The sequence below is a fragment of the Hyperolius riggenbachi genome, chromosome 1 (assembly GCF_040937935.1).
Source record: "Hyperolius riggenbachi isolate aHypRig1 chromosome 1, aHypRig1.pri, whole genome shotgun sequence".
In the NCBI taxonomy this organism is placed as follows: Eukaryota; Metazoa; Chordata; class Amphibia; order Anura; family Hyperoliidae; genus Hyperolius; species Hyperolius riggenbachi.
In genome coordinates, this window is record NC_090646.1 from 433,895,693 (window position 1) to 433,919,691 (window position 23,999).

General features: G+C 43.3%; 1 protein-coding gene across 1 annotated transcript in view; it reads right to left on the minus strand.

The window, feature by feature from the left end:
• Positions 1-23,999, minus strand: part of LOC137518971 (nucleotide sugar transporter SLC35D2-like) — a 144,462-nt gene that overhangs the window by 60,977 nt on the left and 59,486 nt on the right. Inside the window, exons 6-8 of the mRNA XM_068237485.1 lie at positions 20,565-20,633; positions 15,196-15,298; positions 14,968-15,060 (exon numbers count right to left, since the gene is read on the minus strand). Of these exons, the coding sequence (XP_068093586.1) occupies positions 14,968-15,060; positions 15,196-15,298; positions 20,565-20,633 (265 nt within the window). The remainder of the gene's footprint in view (positions 1-14,967; positions 15,061-15,195; positions 15,299-20,564; positions 20,634-23,999) is intronic.

The following is a 23,999-nucleotide window of genomic DNA, read 5'->3' on the forward strand; positions in this document are numbered from 1 at the left end:
ATAACAACTGCAACATTGTAGAAATGTCAGAGAAAGTTCAAACAAGAATAAGTCGAGACAGACACATCCAAATTTGCCATTCAAATTCATGTGCACAGCAACCTCCAACAAAAACAGCAACATAAACTGTTAATGCAGCATGGTCAGCCATACTATGCCAGGAAAAAACACATATATACACTCACCTAAAGGATTGTTAGGAACACCTGTTCAATTTCTCATTAATGCAATTATCTAATCAACCAATCACATGGCAGTTGCTTCAATGCATTTAGGGGTGTGGTCCTGGTCAAAACAATCACATGAACTCCAAACTGAATGTCAGAATGGGAAAGAAAGGTGATTTAAGCAATTTTAACCACTTCACCACTGAGGGGTTTTACCCCCTGACCACCAGAGCAATTTTCACCTTTCAGCGCTCCGTCCATTCATTCGTCTATAACTTTATTATTACTTATCGCAATGAAATGAACTATATCTTGTTTTTTCTGCCACCAATTAGGCTTTCTTTAGGTCGGACATTATGCCAAGAATTATTTTATTCTAAATGTGTTTTAATGGGGAAAATAGGAAAAAATGTGGGAAAAAATTATTATTTTCAGTTTTCGGCCATTATAGTTTTTAAAATAATGCATGCTACTGTAATTAAAACCCATGAAATTTATTTGCCCATTATTCCCGATTATAAAACCATTTAAATTATGTCCCTATTACAATGTTTGGCCCCAATATTTTATTTGGAAATAAAGGTGCATTTTTTTCAGTTTTGCGTCCATCCCTAATTACAAGCCCGTAGTTTATAAAGTAACAGTGTTATACCCTCTTGACATAAATATTTAAAAAGTTCAGTCCCTAAGGTAACTATTTATGTTTTTTTTTTTTTTATTGTATATATTTTTTTCTTTTAAAAATTACAAAAAAATTGGGGAGTGTGGGAGGTAATGAGTTAATTTATTATGTAAAACAATTTATTTGTATGTGTAAAATGCATTAGGGTGTAGTTTACTATTTGGACACAAGATGGCCACAGTGAGTATGTTTACATGCGACCTGTAAGTGACCGGAAGGACGCTTACAGGAAGCAGTAGGAGGCTGGGAGACTCACAATGATCGCGCTGTTTCTGAAAGAAGCAGCAGATCATTGCGGGGGCTTAGTTCAACGAACGGGAATGGATTTTCCCGTTCATTGATCTCTGGGCAAGCGGGCGGCGGCGTGCACGAGCGGCGGGTGCGCGCGCACGAGCGGCGGTAGCGCGGACAGCGGCGGGAGCGCGGAAGGTACGGATTTCTCCGTCCCTGTTTTTTTAGGAGGGAAAAAAGGGACGGAGAAATTCGTACCGCCGGGGGTAAAGTGGTTAAATGTGGCATGGTTGTTAGTGCCAGATGGGCCGGTCTGAGTATTTCACAACCTGCTCAATTACTGGGATTTTCACGCACAACCAGTTAAAGGGTTTACAAAGAATGGTGTGAAAAGGTAAAAACATCGAGTATGCGGCAGTCCTGTAGGCGAAAATGCCTTTTGATGCTAGAGGTCAGAGGAGAATGGGCCAACTGATTCAAGCTGATAGAAGAGCAACGTTGACTGAAATAACCACTCGTTACAATCAAGGTATGCAGCAAAGCATTTGTGAAGCCACAACATGCACAACCTTGAGGCGGATGGGCTATAACAGCAGAAGACCCCACCGGATACCACTCATCTCCACTACAAATAGGAAAAAGAGGCTACAATTTGCACGAGCTCACCAAAATTGGACAGTTGAAGACTGAAAAAATGTTGCCTGGTCTGATGAGTCTCGATAGAGTCAGAATATGGCGTAAACAGAATGAGAACATGGATCCATCATGCATTGTTACCACTGTGCAGGCTGGTGGTGGTGGTGGTGTAGTGGGGATGTTTTCTTGGCACACTTTAGGCCCCTTATTGCCAATTGGGCATCATTTAAATGCCACGGGCTAACTAAACATTGTTTCTGACCATGTCCATCCCTTCATGACCACCATGTACCCATCCTCTGATGGCTACTTCCAGCAGGATAAGAGTTCACTGTACTAAAATGGCTCCCACAGTCACCAGATCTCAACCTAATAGAGCATCTTTGGGATGTGATGGAACGGGAGCTTCATGCCCTGGATGTGCATCCCACAAATCTCCATCAACTGCAAGATGCTATCCTATCAATAACAATCCGTAGCAGAAATGACCCCAATATGCACAATCCGTAGCAGAAATGACCCCAATATGCACAATCCGTAGCAGAAATGACCCCAATATGCACAATCCGTAGCAGAAATGACCCCAATATGCACAATCAGCACCACCTGAAAAAGAAAAACCCATTTACTCACCTACAGCCAGAAGACCTTCTTTCCCGACCTCCTGTCCCGACCTCCTTGTGGCGCGCAGCGCCCGCGCGCCCACGATCCTCTTCCTTCCCGACGTCACGAGACTTCCTGCCTGCATGCTGAGAGCAGGGCTACGGGAAAATGGCCGCCCAAAGCCATGCACTGCAGACTTTTCGAGTCTGCAGAACAGGGCTTCGGGCGGCCATCTTACCGTAGCCCTGCCTGCTGCTCCGGGCTGCCGCTGTGTGAACTGACTTGGCGTCTTTTAGACGCCTGAAGTCAGTTCACTCCAGGGGGTGCTTTGGGGGTGCTTGGACAATTCTAGGGGGTGCTCGAGCACCCCCAAGCACCCCCCTGGCGCCGCCCCTGTATGATGGGTTTCAGATACTTGAAGATGTTCTTCTAGGCTGTAGGTAGCTACCAGTGTTATATGTGTACAGTGCTTGTTTTTAATTTGTATTGAATAAGTTTTTGTCTCTTGGGAATTAATATTGCTTTCATTCTGATGTTTATAATTCTGGCCATGTAGCCAGTAGTAAGTAGCTACTGTACCGCACTAGAAAGTACATGGAAAATAACCAGGGCGTAACAACTTATCTCAGTAAAGGATTCAAACCTTCCGACAAATCTTATCTCAGACAACAACTGGTAAACTCTGACTAGGCCAATAGCAACAATGTACCAAAGTAAAGATGCAAACTGCAATCACAAAACCGGTCATCTAGTGTCAAACAATCAAAAGGAACATTTCATATCACAGGACCATATTACTGCTCATCCAGTAACATGGTATACCTTAAACCAAATAACAACTGCAACATTGTAGAAATGTCAGAGAAAGTTCAAACAAGAATAAGTCGAGACAGACACATCCAAATTTGCCATTCAAATTCATGTGCACAGCAACCTCCAACAAAAACAGCAACATAAACTGTTAATGCAGCATGGTCAGCCATACTATGCCAGGAAAAAACACATATATACACTCACCTAAAGGATTGTTAGGAACACCTGTTCAATTTCTCATTAATGCAATTATCTAATCAACCAATCACATGGCAGTTGCTTCAATGCATTTAGGGGTGTGGTCCTGGTCAAAACAATCACATGAACTCCAAACTGAATGTCAGAATGGGAAAGAAAGGTGATTTAACCCTCCTGGCGGTATAAAAAAATACGCCAGGAGGCAGCGCGGCAGTTTTTTTTTAATTTTTTTTTTTCTATATCATGTAGCGAGCCCAGGGCTCGCTACATGATAGCCGCTGCTCAGCGGCATCCCCCCGCCCTCTTCAATCGCCTTCGGCGATCTCCGATCAGGAAATCCCGTTCAAAGAACGGGATTTCCTGGAGGGCTTCCCCCGTCGCCATGGCGACGGGGCGGAATGACGTCATTGGGAGTCCCGGGCCACCCCTCGGCGCTGCCTGGCACTGATTGGCCAGGCAGCGCACGGGGTCTGGGGGGGGGGGGGGCCACGCGCCGCACCGTATAGCGGCGATCGGGCGCGCGGCGGCGGCGGCGATCAGGGTGCTGGCGCAGCTAGCAAAGTGCTAGCTGCGTCCAGCAAAAAAAAAAAATTAAACAAATCGGCCCAGCAGGGCCTGAGCGGCACCCTCCGGCGGCTTACCCCGAACGTTACCGCCAAGAAGGTTAAGCAATTTTAACCACTTCACCACTGAGGGGTTTTACCCCCTGACCACCAGAGCAATTTTCACCTTTCAGCGCTCCGTCCATTCATTCGTCTATAACTTTATTATTACTTATCGCAATGAAATGAACTATATCTTGTTTTTTCCGCCACCAATTAGGCTTTCTTTAGGTGGGACATTATGCCAAGAATTATTTTATTCTAAATGTGTTTTAATGGGGAAAATAGGAAAAAATGTGGGAAAAATTATTATTTTCAGTTTTCGGCCATTATAGTTTTTAAATAATGCATGCTACTGTAATTAAAACCCATGACATTTATTTGCCCATTATTCCCGATTATAAAACCATTTAAATTATGTCCCTATTACAATGTTTGGCCCCAATATTTTATTTGGAAATAAAGGTGCATTTCTTTCAGTTTTGCGTCCATCCCTAATTGCAAGCCCGTAGTTTATAAAGTAACAGTGTTATACCCTCTTGACATAAATATTTAAAAAGTTCAGTCCCTAAGGTAACTATTTATGTTTTGTTTTTTTTATTGTATATATTTTTTTCTTTTAAAAATTACAAAAAAATTGGGGAGTGTGGGAGGTAATGAGTTAATTTATTATGTAAAACAATTTATTTGTATGTGTAAAATGCATTAGGGTGTAGTTTACTATTTGGACACAAGATGGCCACAGTGAGTATGTTTACATGCGACCTGTAAGCGACCGGAAGGACGCTTACAGGAAGCAGTAGGAGGCTGGGAGACTCACAATGATCGCGCTGTTTCTGAAAGAAGCAGCAGATCATTGCGGGGGCTTAGTTCAACGAACGGGAATGGATTTTCCCATTCATTGATCTCTGGGCAAGCGGGCGGCGGCGTGCACGAGCGGCGGGTGCGCGCGCACGAGCGGCGGTAGCGCGGACAGCGGCGGGAGCGCGGAAGGTACGGATTTCTCCGTCCCTGGTTTTTTAGGAGGGAAAAAAGGGACGGAGAAATTCGTACCGCCGGGGGTAAAGTGGTTAAATGTGGCATGGTTGTTAGTGCCAGATGGGCCGGTCTGAGTATTTCACAACCTGCTCAATTACTGGGATTTTCACGCTCAACCAGTTAAAGGGTTTACAAAGAATGGTGTGAAAAGGTAAAAACATCGAGTATGCGGCAGTCCTGTAGGCGAAAATGCCTTTTGATGCTAGAGGTCAGAGGAGAATGGGCCAACTGATTCAAGCTGATAGAAGAGCAACGTTGACTGAAATAACCACTCGTTACAATCAAGGTATGCAGCAAAGCATTTGTGAAGCCACAACATGCACAACCTTGAGGCGGATGGGCTATAACAGCAGAAGACCCCACCGGATACCACTCATCTCCACTACAAATAGGAAAAAGAGGCTACAATTTGCACGAGCTCACCAAAATTGGACAGTTGAAGACTGAAAAAATGTTGCCTGGTCTGATGAGTCTCGATAGAGTCAGAATATGGCGTAAACAGAATGAGAACATGGATCCATCATGCATTGTTACCACTGTGCAGGCTGGTGGTGGTGGTGGTGGTGTAGTGGGGATGTTTTCTTGGCACACTTTAGGCCCCTTATTGCCAATTGGGCATCATTTAAATGCCACGGGCTAACTAAACATTGTTTCTGACCATGTCCATCCCTTCATGACCACCATGTACCCATCCTCTGATGGCTACTTCCAGCAGGATAAGAGTTCACTGTACTAAAATGGCTCCCACAGTCACCAGATCTCAACCTAATAGAGCATCTTTGGGATGTGATGGAACGGGAGCTTCATGCCCTGGATGTGCATCCCACAAATCTCCATCAACTGCAAGATGCTATCCTATCAATAACAATCCGTAGCAGAAATGACCCCAATATGCACAATCCGTAGCAGAAATGACCCCAATATGCACAATCCGTAGCAGAAATGACCCCAATATGCACAATCCGTAGCAGAAATGACCCCAATATGCACAATCCGTAGCAGAAGAAATGACTCCAATAAGCACAATCCGTAGCAGAAATGACCCCAATATGCACAATCAGCACCACCTGAAAAAGAAAAACCCATTTACTCACCTACAGCCAGAAGACCTTCTTTCCCGACCTCCTGTCCCGACCTCCTTGTGGCGCGCAGCGCCCGCGCGCCCACGATCCTCTTCCTTCCCGACGTCACGAGACTTCCTGCCTGCATGCCGAGAGCAGGGCTACGGGAAAATGGCCGCCCAAAGCCATGCACTGCAGACTTTTCGAGTCTGCAGAACAGGGCTTCGGGCGGCCATCTTACCGTAGCCCTGCCTGCTGCTCCGGGCTGCCGCTGTGTGAACTGACTTGGCGTCTTTTAGACGCCTGAAGTCAGTTCACTCCAGGGGGTGCTTTGGGGGTGCTTGGACAATTCTAGGGGGTGCTCGAGCACCCCCAAGCACCCCCCTGGTGCCGCCCCTGTATGATGGGTTTCAGATACTTGAAGATGTTCTTCTAGGCTGTAGGTAGCTACCAGTGTTATATGTGTACAGTGCTTGTTTTTAATTTGTATTGAATAAGTTTTTGTCTCTTGGGAATTAATATTGCTTTCATTCTGATGTTTATAATTCTGGCCATGTAGCCAGTAGTAAGTAGCTACTGTACCGCACTAGAAAGTACATGGAAAATAACCAGGGCGTAACAACTTATCTCAGTAAAGGATTCAAACCTTCCGACAAATCTTATCTCAGACAACAACTGGTAAACTCTGACTAGGCCAATAGCAACAATGTACCAAAGTAAAGATGCAAACTGCAATCACAAAACCGGTCATCTAGTGTCAAACAATCAAAAGGAACATTTCATATCACAGGACCATATTACTGCTCATCCAGTAACATGGTATACCTTAAACCAAATAACAACTGCAACATTGTAGAAATGTCAGAGAAAGTTCAAACAAGAATAAGTCGAGACAGACACATCCAAATTTGCCATTCAAATTCATGTGCACAGCAACCTCCAACAAAAACAGCAACATAAACTGTTAATGCAGCATGGTCAGCCATACTATGCCAGGAAAAAACACATATATACACTCACCTAAAGGATTGTTAGGAACACCTGTTCAATTTCTCATTAATGCAATTATCTAATCAACCAATCACATGGCAGTTGCTTCAATGCATTTAGGGGTGTGGTCCTGGTCAAAACAATCACATGAACTCCAAACTGAATGTCAGAATGGGAAAGAAAGGTGATTTAACCCTCCTGGCGGTATAAAAAAATACGCCAGGAGGCAGCGCGGCAGTTTTTTTTTAATTTTTTTTTTTCTATATCATGTAGCGAGCCCAGGGCTCGCTACATGATAGCCGCTGCTCAGCGGCATCCCCCCGCCCTCTTCAATCGCCTTCGGCGATCTCCGATCAGGAAATCCCGTTCAAAGAACGGGATTTCCTGGAGGGCTTCCCCCGTCGCCATGGCGACGGGGCGGAATGACGTCATTGGGAGTCCCGGGCCACCCCTCGGCGCTGCCTGGCACTGATTGGCCAGGCAGCGCACGGGGTCTGGGGGGGGCCACGCGCCGCACCGTATAGCGGCGATCGGGCGCGCGGCGGCGGCGGCGATCAGGGTGCTGGCGCAGCTAGCAAAGTGCTAGCTGCGTCCAGCAAAAAAAAAAAATTAAACAAATCGGCCCAGCAGGGCCTGAGCGGCACCCTCCGGCGGCTTACCCCGAACGTTACCGCCAAGAAGGTTAAGCAATTTTAACCACTTCACCACGGAGGGGTTTTACCCCCTGACCACCAGAGCAATTTTCACCTTTCAGCGCTCCGTCCATTCATTCGTCTATAACTTTATTATTACTTATCGCAATGAAATGAACTATATCTTGTTTTTTCCGCCACCAATTAGGCTTTCTTTAGGTGGGACATTATGCCAAGAATTATTTTATTCTAAATGTGTTTTAATGGGGAAAATAGGAAAAAATGTGGGAAAAATTATTATTTTCAGTTTTCGGCCATTATAGTTTTTAAATAATGCATGCTACTGTAATTAAAACCCATGAAATTTATTTGCCCATTATTCCCGATTATAAAACCATTTAAATTATGTCCCTATTACAATGTTTGGCCCCAATATTTTATTTGGAAATAAAGGTGCATTTCTTTCAGTTTTGCGTCCATCCCTAATTGCAAGCCCGTAGTTTATAAAGTAACAGTGTTATACCCTCTTGACATAAATATTTAAAAAGTTCAGTCCCTAAGGTAACTATTTATGTTTGTTTTTTTTTTATTGTATATATTTTTTTCTTTTAAAAATTACAAAAAAATTGGGGAGTGTGGGAGGTAATGAGTTAATTTATTATGTAAAACAATTTATTTGTATGTGTAAAATGCATTAGGGTGTAGTTTACTATTTGGACACAAGATGGCCACAGTGAGTATGTTTACATGCGACCTGTAAGCGACCGGAAGGACGCTTACAGGAAGCAGTAGGAGGCTGGGAGACTCACAATGATCGCGCTGTTTCTGAAAGAAGCAGCAGATCATTGCGGGGGCTTAGTTCAACGAACGGGAATGGATTTTCCCATTCATTGATCTCTGGGCAAGCGGGCGGCGGCGTGCACGAGCGGCGGGTGCGCGCGCACGAGCGGCGGTAGCGCGGACAGCGGCGGGAGCGCGGAAGGTACGGATTTCTCCGTCCCTGGTTTTTTAGGAGGGAAAAAAGGGACGGAGAAATTCGTACCGCCGGGGGTAAAGTGGTTAAATGTGGCATGGTTGTTAGTGCCAGATGGGCCGGTCTGAGTATTTCACAACCTGCTCAATTACTGGGATTTTCACGCTCAACCAGTTAAAGGGTTTACAAAGAATGGTGTGAAAAGGTAAAAACATCGAGTATGCGGCAGTCCTGTAGGCGAAAATGCCTTTTGATGCTAGAGGTCAGAGGAGAATGGGCCAACTGATTCAAGCTGATAGAAGAGCAACGTTGACTGAAATAACCACTCGTTACAATCAAGGTATGCAGCAAAGCATTTGTGAAGCCACAACATGCACAACCTTGAGGCGGATGGGCTATAACAGCAGAAGACCCCACCGGATACCACTCATCTCCACTACAAATAGGAAAAAGAGGCTACAATTTGCACGAGCTCACCAAAATTGGACAGTTGAAGACTGAAAAAATGTTGCCTGGTCTGATGAGTCTCGATAGAGTCAGAATATGGCGTAAACAGAATGAGAACATGGATCCATCATGCATTGTTACCACTGTGCAGGCTGGTGGTGGTGGTGGTGTAGTGGGGATGTTTTCTTGGCACACTTTAGGCCCCTTATTGCCAATTGGGCATCATTTAAATGCCACGGGCTAACTAAACATTGTTTCTGACCATGTCCATCCCTTCATGACCACCATGTACCCATCCTCTGATGGCTACTTCCAGCAGGATAAGAGTTCACTGTACTAAAATGGCTCCCACAGTCACCAGATCTCAACCTAATAGAGCATCTTTGGGATGTGATGGAACGGGAGCTTCATGCCCTGGATGTGCATCCCACAAATCTCCATCAACTGCAAGATGCTATCCTATCAATATGGGCCAACATTTTTAAAGAATGCTTTCAGCACCTTGTTGAATAAATGCCACGTATAATTAAGGCAGTTCTGAAGGCGAAAGGGGGGTCAAACACCGTATTAGTATGGTGTTCCTAATAATCCTTTAGGTGAGTGTAAGTAGATAACTACTAGTTCTACTTACATAACATATGTATTGTACTATCCACGTTTTGATTTCAGTGAATGTTATCTAGTAAATAAAGAGAATTCTGTTGTAGGCATTTTCCATTCTGATTCCCTCTGACTAAAGCTAATTCTGGTGTAATTTCCTCCCTAACTTTTTTTCTCCTAGAATCTGCAGTGTCATAGCTAGCTTGCTTTGTAAACATGCAACAGCAAGATCAGATTTCAGCACTAGCTTCACACTGAACTGTCTCAGCCAATCAGTGAGGAGCAGGAATGTGGGACGGGTGATGACAAGCTTCCTTCTCCTAGGCAATGTACCAAATAAAGCCAAGCTAACAGATAAGAAATATTACAGTAGAAACATTTCTGATTAGATTGGAGGCTGCATAATGAACACAGTGCAGTGGGTAAATGGAATTTGATTCTGTGGCCTACAATCCCTCTTTAATGCTTCCAAAAGGAAGGACATTAGTTTACAAAATCTGCAGCATCATTTTTCCCCAAATCAGTCCACCCACTTCATAGTTCCCTCACCCAGACCGGTCCCTACACTGCTCCATGCCAGCCTGCACAGCAAGCTGACAGCCCATGCATCAAAACCTTAATTGGGACCATGCTAGGGTGCTGTATCTACTGAGGTATGCAAAGACTTCATGAAGAGGACATCTACCCCGGAACTTGCTGTCTGGTGCTCTGGACTGTGGAAGAGAGTATCAAGGCAAACAGAGCAGGAATGCTTGGTATAGTTGTGGATGTAGCGGGTTCAGTCTCAGATCAGGTAATTAGCCAGCACAAGTTTAAAACATATTGGGTAGTCAGACAGGCAATGTTCACCCACAGAGCAGGTAGTTAGAGAGGCAAAGGTCTATAAACACGCAGGCAGATAAGGATACAAACAAAAAAGCAAAAGAAGTAGTAGCTCTCCCTGGACTATATGGGCCTTTTCGTGAATTTGCACAAATTCTCACATGCATGGATGGCTCTGCACACAACATAATGCCAGATGACGTCACGTTCTGCATTCCAATGTACACAAATGTGTGCATGCAAAACCACAGTCGCATTTCTGACAGAATACTTAGTTGTGCAAATTCTCCCCTCGCTCACCTGTCTGCACCTGCTGCCCATCCCAATATGGTTAGTAACCTTGACATGTTCTGAAACGTTAAACAAAGGAAACATACACATTATGCATCAACCCAATTTTGATCTGCATTTTGTAAATTTCCATCTCACATCTTTACAGACACTTTCACCTATGACATTCCTGAACTATTACTTATGGCTAATAATACTTCTATGACATGGTGACATTTAGTGCTATCACTGCCTCCCTATAAGTGGATTAAATATGTTACAATCCAGTACTGATTCTCATGATCTGCTGAAGACAGTAAACAACAAAAACTAACTGAATTACAAAGAGAATCACAGAAAACCCAGATACAAGTGAATCTTGAAAAATTAGAATATCGTGCAAAAGTCCATTTATTTCAGAAATTTAACTTAAAGGGATACTGTAGGGGGGTCGGGGGAAAATTAGCTGAACTTACCCGGGGCTTCTAATGGTCCCTCGCAGACATCCTGTGTTGGCGCAGCCACTCACCGATGCTCCGGCCCCGCCTCCAGTTCACTTCTGGAATTTCTGACTTTAAAGTCAGAAAACCACTGCGCCTGCACGCCCGTGTCCTCGCTCCCGCTGATGTCACCAGGAGTGTACTGCGCAGACACAGACCATACTGGGCCTGCGCTGTGCGCTTTTGATGACATCAGCGGGATCGAGGACACGGCAACACAGGCGCAGTGGTTTTCAGACTTTAAAGTCTGAAATTCCAGAAGTGAACCGGAGGAGGGGCCGGAGCATCGGTGAGTGGCTGCGCCAACACAGGATGTCTGCGGGGGACCGTTAGAAGCCCCGGATAAGTTCAACTCATTTTCCCATGACCCCCCTACAGTATCCCTTTAAAAGGTGAAACCAATATATGAAATAGGAACCCTTTGCAGGTGTTTTTGGATTAATTAGCTGATTACAATCACTTTGAGCCTAGAATATTGAACATTTTCACAATATTCTAATGGTCTGAGATTTTGATTTTGGGGTTCTCATAAGCTATAAGCCATAATCATCATCAAAATTATAACAAATAAAGGTCGGACATATCTTGCTTTGCATGTAATGAGTGTATTTCATATATTGGTTCCACCTTTGAATGACTGAAATACATTTACACAATATTTTAATTTGTCGAGTTTCACCTGTAGCTTATGGTGACCCAGAACCACTAGGAAAATATAAGGTGGTAAAAGAGACTCCTCCCCCCCCCCCCCACTAGAAAAGAAATGCATACAAAAGGATAAAGAGGTATGCACTCAGACCAGGTAACACCTTAGCCCCCCCCCCCAAACGAAAGATCCCTACCTTGTACCTTGTAGAGAATTGCAACCAGCGGCAAGAGTATGCAAGATGCATAACCTGGGAGTGACATCACCAAATGATGAGGGGGCTAGTGCAGGCAGCCCCCCAAGGCACTGCCACCACTGGGGAAGCCTCCTGCAGTACACCCTGCCTCCCCACACCACCATGAGGGGGGGGGGGGTTGCAATTTGCTAAAAGGTAGGGATCTTTTCTTTGGGGGGCAACTTAGATAGTCCCCTAAGCCTGGGGTGGACTATCTGCAGTTCTTTTCTTCCCCCCACTGCTCTCCTGGCAGTGCTTGGGGTGCTGTCAGTCCTGCCCCCTATTTCTTGGGGGCGGGAGGCCTACACATGGCACTCCGGCAGCGCATTACAGTGAGTTAGTGCACATTCCAGCAAGCTGATACAATATGCATTTGTTGTGCCACTTTAATTACGGTAGTCAGTACTCAGTAAACAACTGCTAGCCAGTATATAAGTGAGGTGATACCTAGTCTGAGCACAAACCTCTTATTTCTTTTGTATGCAGTTCAGAAGCTCTTCCTTCTTGTGGTGGTGATGTGCAAGGGAGGGGACGGTGTAGGTGGCTCTCCTGGACGGTGGCAGCCTTGAGTGGCAGCCTGTGTTGATGTCACTCTCAGGTAAGTATGCGTCTTGCATACTCTTGTAGCTGATTGCAATGTATTACAAGGTAGGAATCTTTCCTTTTGGGGAGGGGGGCTTAAATTGACAGTCCCCTGGGTGATGGCCGAGCCAGGGGGTGGGCTATCTGCGGTTCTTTGCTCCACCCTCGGGTGTATTTTCTGCGCTCCTGAGTGGTGGCAGTGCTCAGAGTGTTGTCAGTACTGCCCCCCATTTCTTGGGGGCATGGGAGGCCTACAAGCAGGCGTACGTTAAAAAGGGGCGCTGGGAAAAAAGGGCGCCGGGTTTTTAACGATAAGCATGGATAACGTTTAAAAATGTATTGTACTGTATTTCGTTTAAAATTAATGTTTTTTAAAGTTATAAATCATTAAATAATGTGCATAAAATCGGCAATTGTAAAAACGTTAATCTTTCGTTTAAATAGTGAAACGTATAATAACGTTTTAAAAAAAAATTACTAAGTAACCCTCCCTGTACCTACCCCTAACCCCTAGACCCCCCTGTTGATGCCTAAACCTAAGACCCCCCCTGTTGGTGCCTAAGTAACCCTCCCTGTACCTACCCCTAACCCCTAGACCCCCCTATTAGTGCCTAAACCTAAGACCCCCCTGTTGGTGCCTAAACCTAAGACCCCCCTGTTAGTGCCTAAACCTAAGACCCCCCTGTTGGTGCCTAAACCTAAGACCCCCCTGTTGGTGCCTAAACCTAAGACCCCCCTGTTGGTTTTTTCGTTTAAAAATAATGGAAAAAAAAAAAAATTAAAAAAAAAAGTACTGTTTTTCGTTTAAAAATAATGTTTGGAAAAAATATTGTACTGTTTTTCGTTTAAAAATAATATTTTAAAATGTATAAATCATTAAATAATGTGTAATCATGAGAAACAGTAATAAAACATTAAGTCTCCGGGCGCCGCTTTTAAAACGTTAGTTTTCTCCGGCGCCCTTTTTTCCTATCGGGCGCCCATTAAACGATATTTATTATAGGAGTGAATGGCGGCGCCCGATTTGTCCACTAGCCTCAGGCGCCCGAATTTACTGTTTCCTACAAGCAGTGCCCCAGTTGAGATGAAAAGATTTTTGCATGGGCCAACTCCGGCAGGGCATAGTAGCGAGTTAATTTAGACCCTCTACACATTCTGGCAAGCTGATGCAATATGCAATATTTGTTGGGCCATTTTAATTAGTCAGTAGACAATTGGTAACCAGTATATAAGTCAGGTGATACCTGGTTTCAGCAGACACCTCTTTTTTATCTTGTATGCAGCCTACTAAAAAGAAACACTGAATATATTTTTGCCTTCTTAGAACAGAAGGTATTTGTGATGATTCAGCTATAAGTGAAGTACTGTGGTTTCCCATGATGCATCACTCCTAATATGCAAATCATCTCTTTATGCCCCTGAAGCCAGGCTCACATCCAAAACTGCTTACATATAGCAAGCCTATAGCTTATAAATTTGACAGGGCCACATCAGCCCAACATGCATACTGCTTGTTTTGGAATTTCTGGTCCTTATAAGGGCATGGCATGGATTGATATAGTTCTTTTGGGTAGGGCTTGGACACGTACTACAGAATACTCAAATAGCTCATGATGACCCAGAAGTACTAGGAATGTATAAGGGGCTAAAAGAGACCGAAAAGCCCTCCTACTAAAAAACAACATTGAATATAGTTTTGACTTCTTAAAATGATGAAGATGAATGACAGTGATCCCTTAACTAACTGTTCTTACTGCCTATATTTAATATATTGCCCTACTGTAAACCTATTTTCAAATTTTCCCACTGCCTTTCTTTCCGCTATTGCAGGTTCTCAAATTGCACATTAAGTGCCGCTATAGCCGTAATTCACTTTACGGGCTATGGGAGCGTCCAAATCCCCTGCGATGCCTAACTTTACTGTTTCATTCAGAACTGTTGGTGTATAGTAAGCATATAGCATATAAAGTTTACAGAGCCACATCAACCCAACATGCAAATAAGTATCAAATGCACTAACACATCTAGAATCAACGTAAACATGATAGATGGACTCTTTTTTGCTATGCTACAAATGATAGAATCACTAGTGGAAGTACCACCTTGGGTGTGGACTGGAACAAGAGTAAACATGTGCTTAGATGGATCTATTTCCTATTAGGCAGGCTATTATGTGTATTGCAGACAAAATCAATAATTCAAAACTATTTTATGCATGAGATAAGAGCAACAGACTTACTTTATCCAGTTCTCCAGTTGATAAAACAAAAAGAAACGTAGGCAAAATCATGAAAGTGGCATTGTAAAAAAGAACACCATATTTCCCCAATTCCTGTAATATAACAACATATGAGAGATGTTAATGATCCATTAGAGGGCGATATCAAGTAATTTACAGTACAATTACTTTATTATTCCATGCAATATTTTATAAACCACCAGTAGAAGTTATACTGAAAAGATTTACCTTAGAGTCAATTTTTTCTTTGGTATAAACCCCATATGAAGCTGTAAACAAGTCATTCAACAACACAATGACGTATCCTTCCAAATTAAAAGAAAGATCAAAACTGAAAAGAAAACGTTTAAATAGCACATTATAAACATACAGAAAATATTGAATCAGTTATGAGTCATCTACAAACAAATGCAAAATAAGCATACTTATTTAAAGCAAACCTGTGCTAATATTTACACAATCCCAATTAAGGTTAAGTTGAAACACAACTATACCTGGGCTTCTAGCTATGGGAGTCTGACTACAGTGACAACAGCCATGCCCCCAATGTGCTATGTGTTATGAGAAGTCCAGCATCCACTTAAAGGACAACTAAAGTGAGAGGGATATAATGGAGGCTGCCATATTTATTTTCTTTTTGCCTGGCATTCATGTTGATTCTCTGACTGTAATACTTTTAGCCATAGACATTAAACAAGCATGCAGATCAGATGCTTGACTTATTAATATTATTTTATATAGTGCCAGCTGTCTGACTGCATTTGCTGCATGCTTGTTTCAGGTGTGTGATTCAGACACTGCAGTACTCATGCATGAAGCATCAGCAGGAACTGCCAGGCAACTGGTATTGTTTAAAAGGGCATAAATATGGCAGCCTCCATATTCCTCCCACTTCAGTTGTTCTTGAAAGGCTGGAACATATTTAGGGCGAGTGGCAGTGGTCACTTTGGTCTGTTTCCTATACCTGTAAGCCAAGACGCAGGTGGTTTTGTCAAGGATGTCTTCACTCTTCACCTTAAATTTCAAAATAAATGCAACAGAGTAAGTACCTTTCGATTGCATTGAGGACATAGCTTAGTTAAGGCAACTAAACTTATTTTCAATGCAGGGATGGACTGAAAACTCATGGGGACTCTGGGCAATATAAATTGAGATTATGGGGCCCCGTACACTCACAAGCCACACCCGCTAAAAGAGCCTGGGGAGAACACTGATATTTACTTGTATAAAGCATGCGACAACATGTTTTGTAGTGTAAAGGTGCCCATACATTTGTGATCAAATCTGCTGTGAAATCGATTACACAAACGCGGACCGATTGACCGGTTTCTAACCGAAATTGATCAATTCCGTCGATCTGTTCAGGGCGAAAAATTTTGCTCAATCGCCGGCGGGTTGGGAGTGCATCGTTAGTTTTGATTCTGCGACGACCGACGCAGCATCTCACTTATTCCTGTGGAGCGAGTTCCCGGGTCCGCGCTGTCCCTTTCTCCAGTTGGCCTTCTTCATCTTCACTTCACTTCCGGTCCCGTCCTGTGACCAGAGGACTTTAAACAGTAGAGGGCGCTCTACTGTTTGAACTTCCCCTTCTCACAAGATGGGACAGGAAGTGAAGATGAAGAAGGCCAGCCGGAGAAAGTGTCAGCACGGACCTGGGGACTCACGTCAACGGAACATGTAATGTATGGCTGCTGGCAGGGGGAGCATAAGCAGAGAGGAAGGCAGCAGCGGCAGCTCCACAGATTCATGCTGATTCAAAATCTGTGTGCAGTGTATGGCCAGCCATTAGTTCCCTCTCTGATCAGATTCGATCAGAGAGGGATCTATCTGTTAGTCAATCTGGTGGCAATCGACCAGTGTATGGCTGCCTTAATGCTACTTAAGCCTCTGTCACAAAGCAGGCTGAAGGCGTTTAATCCACCTATTGTCAGCCTCTCTAGTGTACCAGCTGAGCGCTTGCTAGTGCTTAACATGGACAATGTCACTCAGACGTTGTGGCCGCTCTTAGTTGTGACATGACACTGATTAACTTCCCATGTCGGGTTACCAACGTTGTAATTTATGTATAAATCTGTATAGATGTGCATTCCTTCACCAGACAGCACAATATAACCAATCCAAGAATATATAAAGTAAAAAACACAATTATAAAGCATTAACTGGCTCGCTTGGATGAACTGAGGGATTGTGACCCTTCACAATAAAAATACAAGTGTGTTAATACCCCAGTGCTCAAAACAGTCTGCTGATGTAATTCAATTCCACACTAAATTCAGTTCAAAGGTCTACTTTGCAGCATCTTCTCACACTTCAGTGAAACATAGTGAAGCATACAGAAACACAAAATCCTCATACAGAGAAACAAGTTCCGCTAACCAGGTCACTAGGCTGACCCTCAACAGCTTGTGTTGATGGTTCCTTGGACCCCAAGATTCCTCCTTATTCCTCTTGGAAGTATATATGAAAAAACAAGTAAAGACTCCACATAGCGTAATACCGTCAAGATGGTTCAATTCCTCCACCCGTGCTGATCAGCATGCATCGCACTCCAGCACAGTGTGACACTGATCACCAGCTTTTCACACAAGCCTCTTACCTACTATTATGGCTGACTGTTATTTCAGACCAGCAATTGTGCATAATGAGCCCTCACCTCAGTATGTTCCTCCATATGTTCAGACCCTTAAACTCAAACAAGGCAACCCATAGCGTAATACCGTTTATTCAATAAAAACATTAAAATTCCAGTACACTTACATTATAAAATAATCTATGTGCAATTAGAAACACGTGATATAGCATCTCTCCTGCTGCTCAGGACTCTCCATCCGACTAGTTTCGTCTGTATGGCTTATCAGGGGCCTGACCAATGCAGTGGAGAGACGCTTCTTATCCATAAACGTCATGTGACGCGCATGCTGAGGTTCCACCCCCTGCATTCGCATTAATACTCATAATGGTCATAATACAAGCGAGATAATAAATCCAAGTGAGATAAATCTCCCAAAACTACCTCAAGTATTAAGAATAAAAAATTCACTATAAAATTAAATTAAATTAAAAACTGGCTCATAAGTATACTTACTACTGATGGGAAAAAAACTACAATACCCATAATTCTTACTGCCTGCGCAGCCCCATTTCATCTGAGTGTATTCAGAGGTTCTGTTGCGCTGGATCCCAAATCCCGCGTGCATTTGGCCTTTCTGCCACTACTATGAACTGAAGGATGGCTTTGTTTATAGGATCACAAAAACAAACAAATCAAGCGGAAATTATGTTTGTCACTTATGTATCTATATAATATATACCCGAGATGGGTATTAATTAACACAAGTGAAATGTCACTTTAAAGAGAACCTGAACTGAAAATAAAAAGTCAAAATAACCATACACAGGTCATACTTACCTCCTTTGTAATCTACTCCTCAATCTCTTTCTCCTCTCCTGCATCCCATTTGTCCACTGTTAACTGGAATTCTCCGTTCTCCATTTTAAAAATGGCCATTACCCCATAACAGCTTCCTGGTCAGCACACTGTTAAACTGTAATATCGCCCACTTGAGCCATAGGGAACCATTGACATTAACTTGCACATTCAGTTGTAACTGACAGTTGTTGAGATATAACTGACAGCAACTGGTATATTTCAGTTCTGACAAAATACAGGATCTTCTCAAAAAATTAGCATATTGTGATAAAGTTCATTATTTTCTGTAATGTACTGATAAACATTAGACTTTCATATATTTTAGATTCAAATACACACAACTGAAGAAGTTCAAGCCTTTTATTGTTTTAATATTGATGATTTTGGCATACAGCTCATGAAAACCAAAATTTCCTATCTCAAAAAATTAGCATATTTCATCCGACCAATAAAAGAGAAGTGTTTTTAAAACAAAAAAAAGTCAATCTTCAAATAATTATGTTCAGTTATGCACTCAATACTTGGTCGGGAATCCTTTTGCAGAAATGACTGCTTCAATGCGGCTTGGCATGGAGGCAATCAGCCTGTGGCACTGCTCAGGTGTTATGGAGGCCCAGGATGCTTCAATAGCGGCCTTAAGCTCATCCAGAGTGTTGGGTCTTGCGTCTCTCAACTCTCTCTTCACAATATCCCACAGATTCTCTATGGGGTTCAGGTCAGGAGAGTTGGCAGGCCAATTGAGCACAATAATACCATGGTCAGTAAACCATTTACCAGTGGTTTTGGCACTGTGAGCAGGTGCCAGGTCGTGCTGAAAAATGAAATCTTCATCTCCATAAAGCTTTTCAGCAGATGGAAGCATGAACCCACTTTTGAACAAGAAACAGAGGCAGAAGCGCCTGACCTGGGCTACAGAGAAGCAGCACTGGACTGTTGCTCAGTGGTCCAAAGTACTTTTTTCGGATGAAAGCAACCTTTACATGTCATTCGGAAATCAAGGTGCCAGAGTCTGGAGGAAGACTGGGGAGAGGGAAATGCCAAAATGCCTGAAGTCCAGTGACAAGTACCCACAGTCAGTGATGGTCTGGGGTGCCATGTCAGCTGCTGGTGTTGGTCCACTGTGTTTTTTTTCAAGGGCAGGGTCAATGCAGCTAGCTATCAGGAGATTTTGGAGCACTTCATGCTTCCATCTGCTGAAAAGCTTTATGGAGATGAAGATTTCATTTTTCAGCACCACCTGGCACCTGCTCACAGTGCCAAAACCACTGGTAAATGGTTTACTGACCATGGTATTACTGTGCTCAATTGGCCTGCCAACTCTCCTGACCTGAACCCCATAGAGAATCTTTGGGATATTGTGAAGAGAAAGTTGAGAGACGCAAGACCCAACACTCTGGATGAGCTTAAGGCCGCTATCGAAGCATCCTGGGTCTCCATAACACCTGAGCAGTGCCACAGGCTGATTGCCTCCATGCCACGCCGCATTGAAGCAGTAATTTCTGTAAAAGGATTCCTGACCAAGTATTGATTACATAACTGAACATAATTATTTGAAGGTTGACTTTTTTTGTTTTAAAAACACTTTTCTTTTATTGGTCGGATGAAATATGCTAATTTTCTGAGATAGAAATTTTGGGTTTTTATGAGCTGTATGCCCAAATCATCAATATTAAAACAATAAAGGGCTTGAACTACTTCAGTTGTGTGTATTTGAATCTAAAATATATGAAAGTCTAATGTTTATCAGTACATTACAGAAAATAATGAACTTTATCACAATATGCTAATTTTTTGAGAAGATCCTGTATTGTCAGAACTGGAAGGGATCACTGCAAGAAGAAAATGGTGAGCTTCTGAGTGGAACTGACAGTAAGGTTAGTATATAATATTAATTTGCAGCTACGTCACGTGCTTATTTTAAATAATTTTACTCACTTCAGGTTCCCTTTAACCACTTCCCGACTGCCCATAGGCAATGGAAAGTGGTCGCACATACACGCTTACATGCATGCCCCTCGCAGGTGTATTTCGATCGTGTCTTCTACAAAACAGATCGTTTTAAAACGTCCATTTTGCAGGAAGTAGTTAAATAAAGGCAGCCCATGAAATCATAGTTGGAATAACGGCATAATTACTGGCTCCAGATAAACGCTTGACAAAACTGTACCTGGCTGCTATGAAAGCTCCAACCACCATTGCTGCTACACTGAGACCAACGGACACTGGGTATCTTTTCCTGCAGAAAAAAATGACATCACTTTATGCAACACTAAAAATGAAAATGCACGAATATACATGGTTTACAAATTATAATTTACACTAGGCGACCTAAGCCCATTTAAAAATGGGCTCTAGGTCAGTCCTCGCCGCAGCATCACAGCACGCGCATGGCCACGCGTGCACACTCCCGCCGTGCGCGCACACATGACCGGCCGGCCCGCCACCTGGCCCTGTCCTGTGTCCTGTCCCAGAGGCGCTTAATTTGAATCCTTGTGCAGATTGTTTGATACTCCTCCCTATATTGCCTGATTAAGCGGGGTTGAACCTGCGAAACGCGTTGCATTTCTTTTTGGAGTTCCTAATAAATGTGTTTGACTGTCTGGATCGCAGTCATTGTCGTGTCTGCTTGAGGGAGGTAAGACCACCACTTCCTCCTTCAATTTTGCCATTTAAGTTGGCTTTTAAGCTCATTTAATCTAATCTTATACTTTTGGCGCCTCTGTTCATTGTATACAACGGCTGTCAGTGCATGACATGCGCAGTAGCGCAAAAGCACTGACACACGGACAGGACGCAGGGACACTTGCAAATTATTATATAGGATTACTATAAGTAATTGCACAGAAGCAGCACAGTGCAGGTCCAGACATGTCCCACTTAATCTAAGTATAAATAATCTTATAAATAATACAATAAATAAATAAATGGAGTAGCAATGAATGCAGCACATGGCGGCACTCTGTGTCAATGAGGTTTAAGTGGGCAGAGACCACTGGTACTTAAGTGGTTAACATTGCTATCCCTATTGTTTAGCACTTGTGATGTGTGCAATCAGGCCAGAGATCTATTTTTTTTTTTTTAAAACAAGGAAATTAACGTTTTAAACATTACCCCATGGGAATTACAACGTGCTAAAAGGTAAATCTCTCCAAGTCCTGGAGGAAAACAAACCGATGCATTGCAGTAATGACTTGGCACCGTTTTGCAAGGATAATTCAAACATAGATTTATTAGGACATTATAAACAGAGAAAATAGCTCTCAATACAAAATAAGCAGCAAGAGATCCAAAACAAGGCAATGTTTTGAGAAGATACTCCCTAAGTGGTGAGTGACTTGAAAAATATCTCATACTGCTCATGATGTATTGAGAGCTATTATCTGTTTAATCTTGTCCTAATAAATGGACATAGACATTTGAATCATACTTGCAAAGCAGTGCTGGGTCATTACTGGACTATATTTTAGAAAACCAACACAGACTAGTGTGGCCATGGTCAAACAATATAAACGCAGGTGTTCTTGTAACAATGAATAGTACAATTTCATTAAATGAACAGCAGGTGTCACTGTTACATGTTTAAACAAAAAACAAGCTATTAAAGTGGACCTGAACTTTAAAGAGAAATGTATTTAGAGAGTTTAGCCTGTTTGATTCCCCCGCATTTGTGTCTAATTACAAGTTGTAATTTGATCTCTCCCCTGTGTTACATGACTGCCAAGGCAGAGATGGCAATTAAGCTGATTTGAAAGCACAGGCTATTAACAATATGTATGCTTCCATGAACCAGGAAGTAGAAACAATGTATATTTATTTTAGGATTTGTATCAACTGTAACAAAGAGATGTTTTTGTTAAAGGTTATTAACAGTTAGCACAGTTTTGTGAATCAAGCCCTATGAATATTCGCCAGAATCGCCAGTTCGCGAACATTTGCAGAACATTTGATGTTCACGCGAATTTTTGCGCGTTTTTTGCCGCGAATTCGCATGCAAATTCGCATAGGTGAGGGTATATGCGAAATTAACCATGTCACTGCCTGTTTGAATTACATTGGTACCTATGCGAATTCGCATGAAAATTCGCATACCATAGCCGCATGCGAATTTCCTATTAAATACATTAGCGGCGATTCGCATGCATTCCACTCGCAGGCGAATTCGTTGGCTCTTTTGTGCGTTTTTTTACCGCTGAAAAAAACGCACCTCAACAACGCTACAGTGGAAACAGGCCCATCCACTTGCATTACATGTGCGAATCTGCATGCGTTGGACGCATGCAGATTCGCGATAGTGGAAACGAGCCCTTAGCCATAGACCCTGAACAAGCATGCAGCAGATCAGCTGTTTCTGACATTATTGTCAGACCTGACAAGATAAGTTGCATGCTTGTTTCTGGTCTAATTCAGACATGAATGCAGCAAAAGAGAGCAGAAGAGCTTGCCTGGTATTGTTTGAAAGACCTCAGATCAGATTAATTCTGTTATCTGGAGAACATGGCTACTTAAATTATGTATGTAGGTGTACTTGGCATAGTGTTAAAAAAGAGGAAAGAGAGGGAATAAGAATATGCAATTTCAGTGTCTGCCACAGGCTCTATTTTATCCAGATACACCCTGCCTTTAAGCACTTCATGCCATGGGAAGAAGGGATCAAATGTGTGCACGTGCAAGCATGGAATAGTTCTGATTGCTTAAAACTCAATACTACCGGTCAGGTGACCATCCTGCAGATTGGGCAATTACTGGGTTTTGTGATGAAGAGGAGTGGGTAGGGGGCCTGTGGGGATCTCTGTTTTTAAAATCCTGTGGTGTTGGCAGGTATAAGCATGATACAAGTCATAGGCCCATATGCAATTAAGGTTTTCTCCTAAATTTTCTCCTAAGAAATAATGTTCATCTTCAACTTAGAATAACTGTTCAGCTCTTCGCAATTGAAAAAGTACCAAAACGTAGGTGGAAAAGTGCTATCAAAACAATTTTAAGTACTTTCTTGCTTACTGGTGATGTAAAAGACATTTTATTGGCAAATTTAAAAATATCACTTAGGAGAAAATTCAGAAGAAAAGGTGAATTGCATGTGGCCCATAGTGCCTTCAATATCTTAACCTCCTGAGCGGTATGGACGAGCTCAGCTCGTCCATCACCGCCGGAGGTCGCCGCTCAGGCCCTGCTGGGCCGATTTTCCTCAAATAAAAAGCAGCACACGCAGCCGGCACTTTGCCAGCCGCGTGTGCTGCCTGATCGCCGCCGCTCTGCGGCGATCCGCCGCGAGCAGCGGCGAAAGAGGGTCCCCCCAGCCGCCCGAGCCCTGCGCAGCCGGACCAATCAGTTCCGGCCAGCGCTAAGGGCTGGATCGGAGGCGGCTGACGTCCATGACGTCACTCCGCTCGTCGCCATGGCGACGAGGAAAGCCAAACAAGGAAGGCTGCTCATTGCAGCCTTCCTTGTTACTTATGCTTGCCGGAGGCGATCAGAAGAACGCCTCCGGAGCGCCCTCTAGTGGGCTTTCATGCCGCCAACTTTCAGTTGGCTGCATGAAATAGATTTTTTTTTTATTAAAAAAAAACCCTCCCGCAGCCTCCCTGGCGATCTCAATAGAACG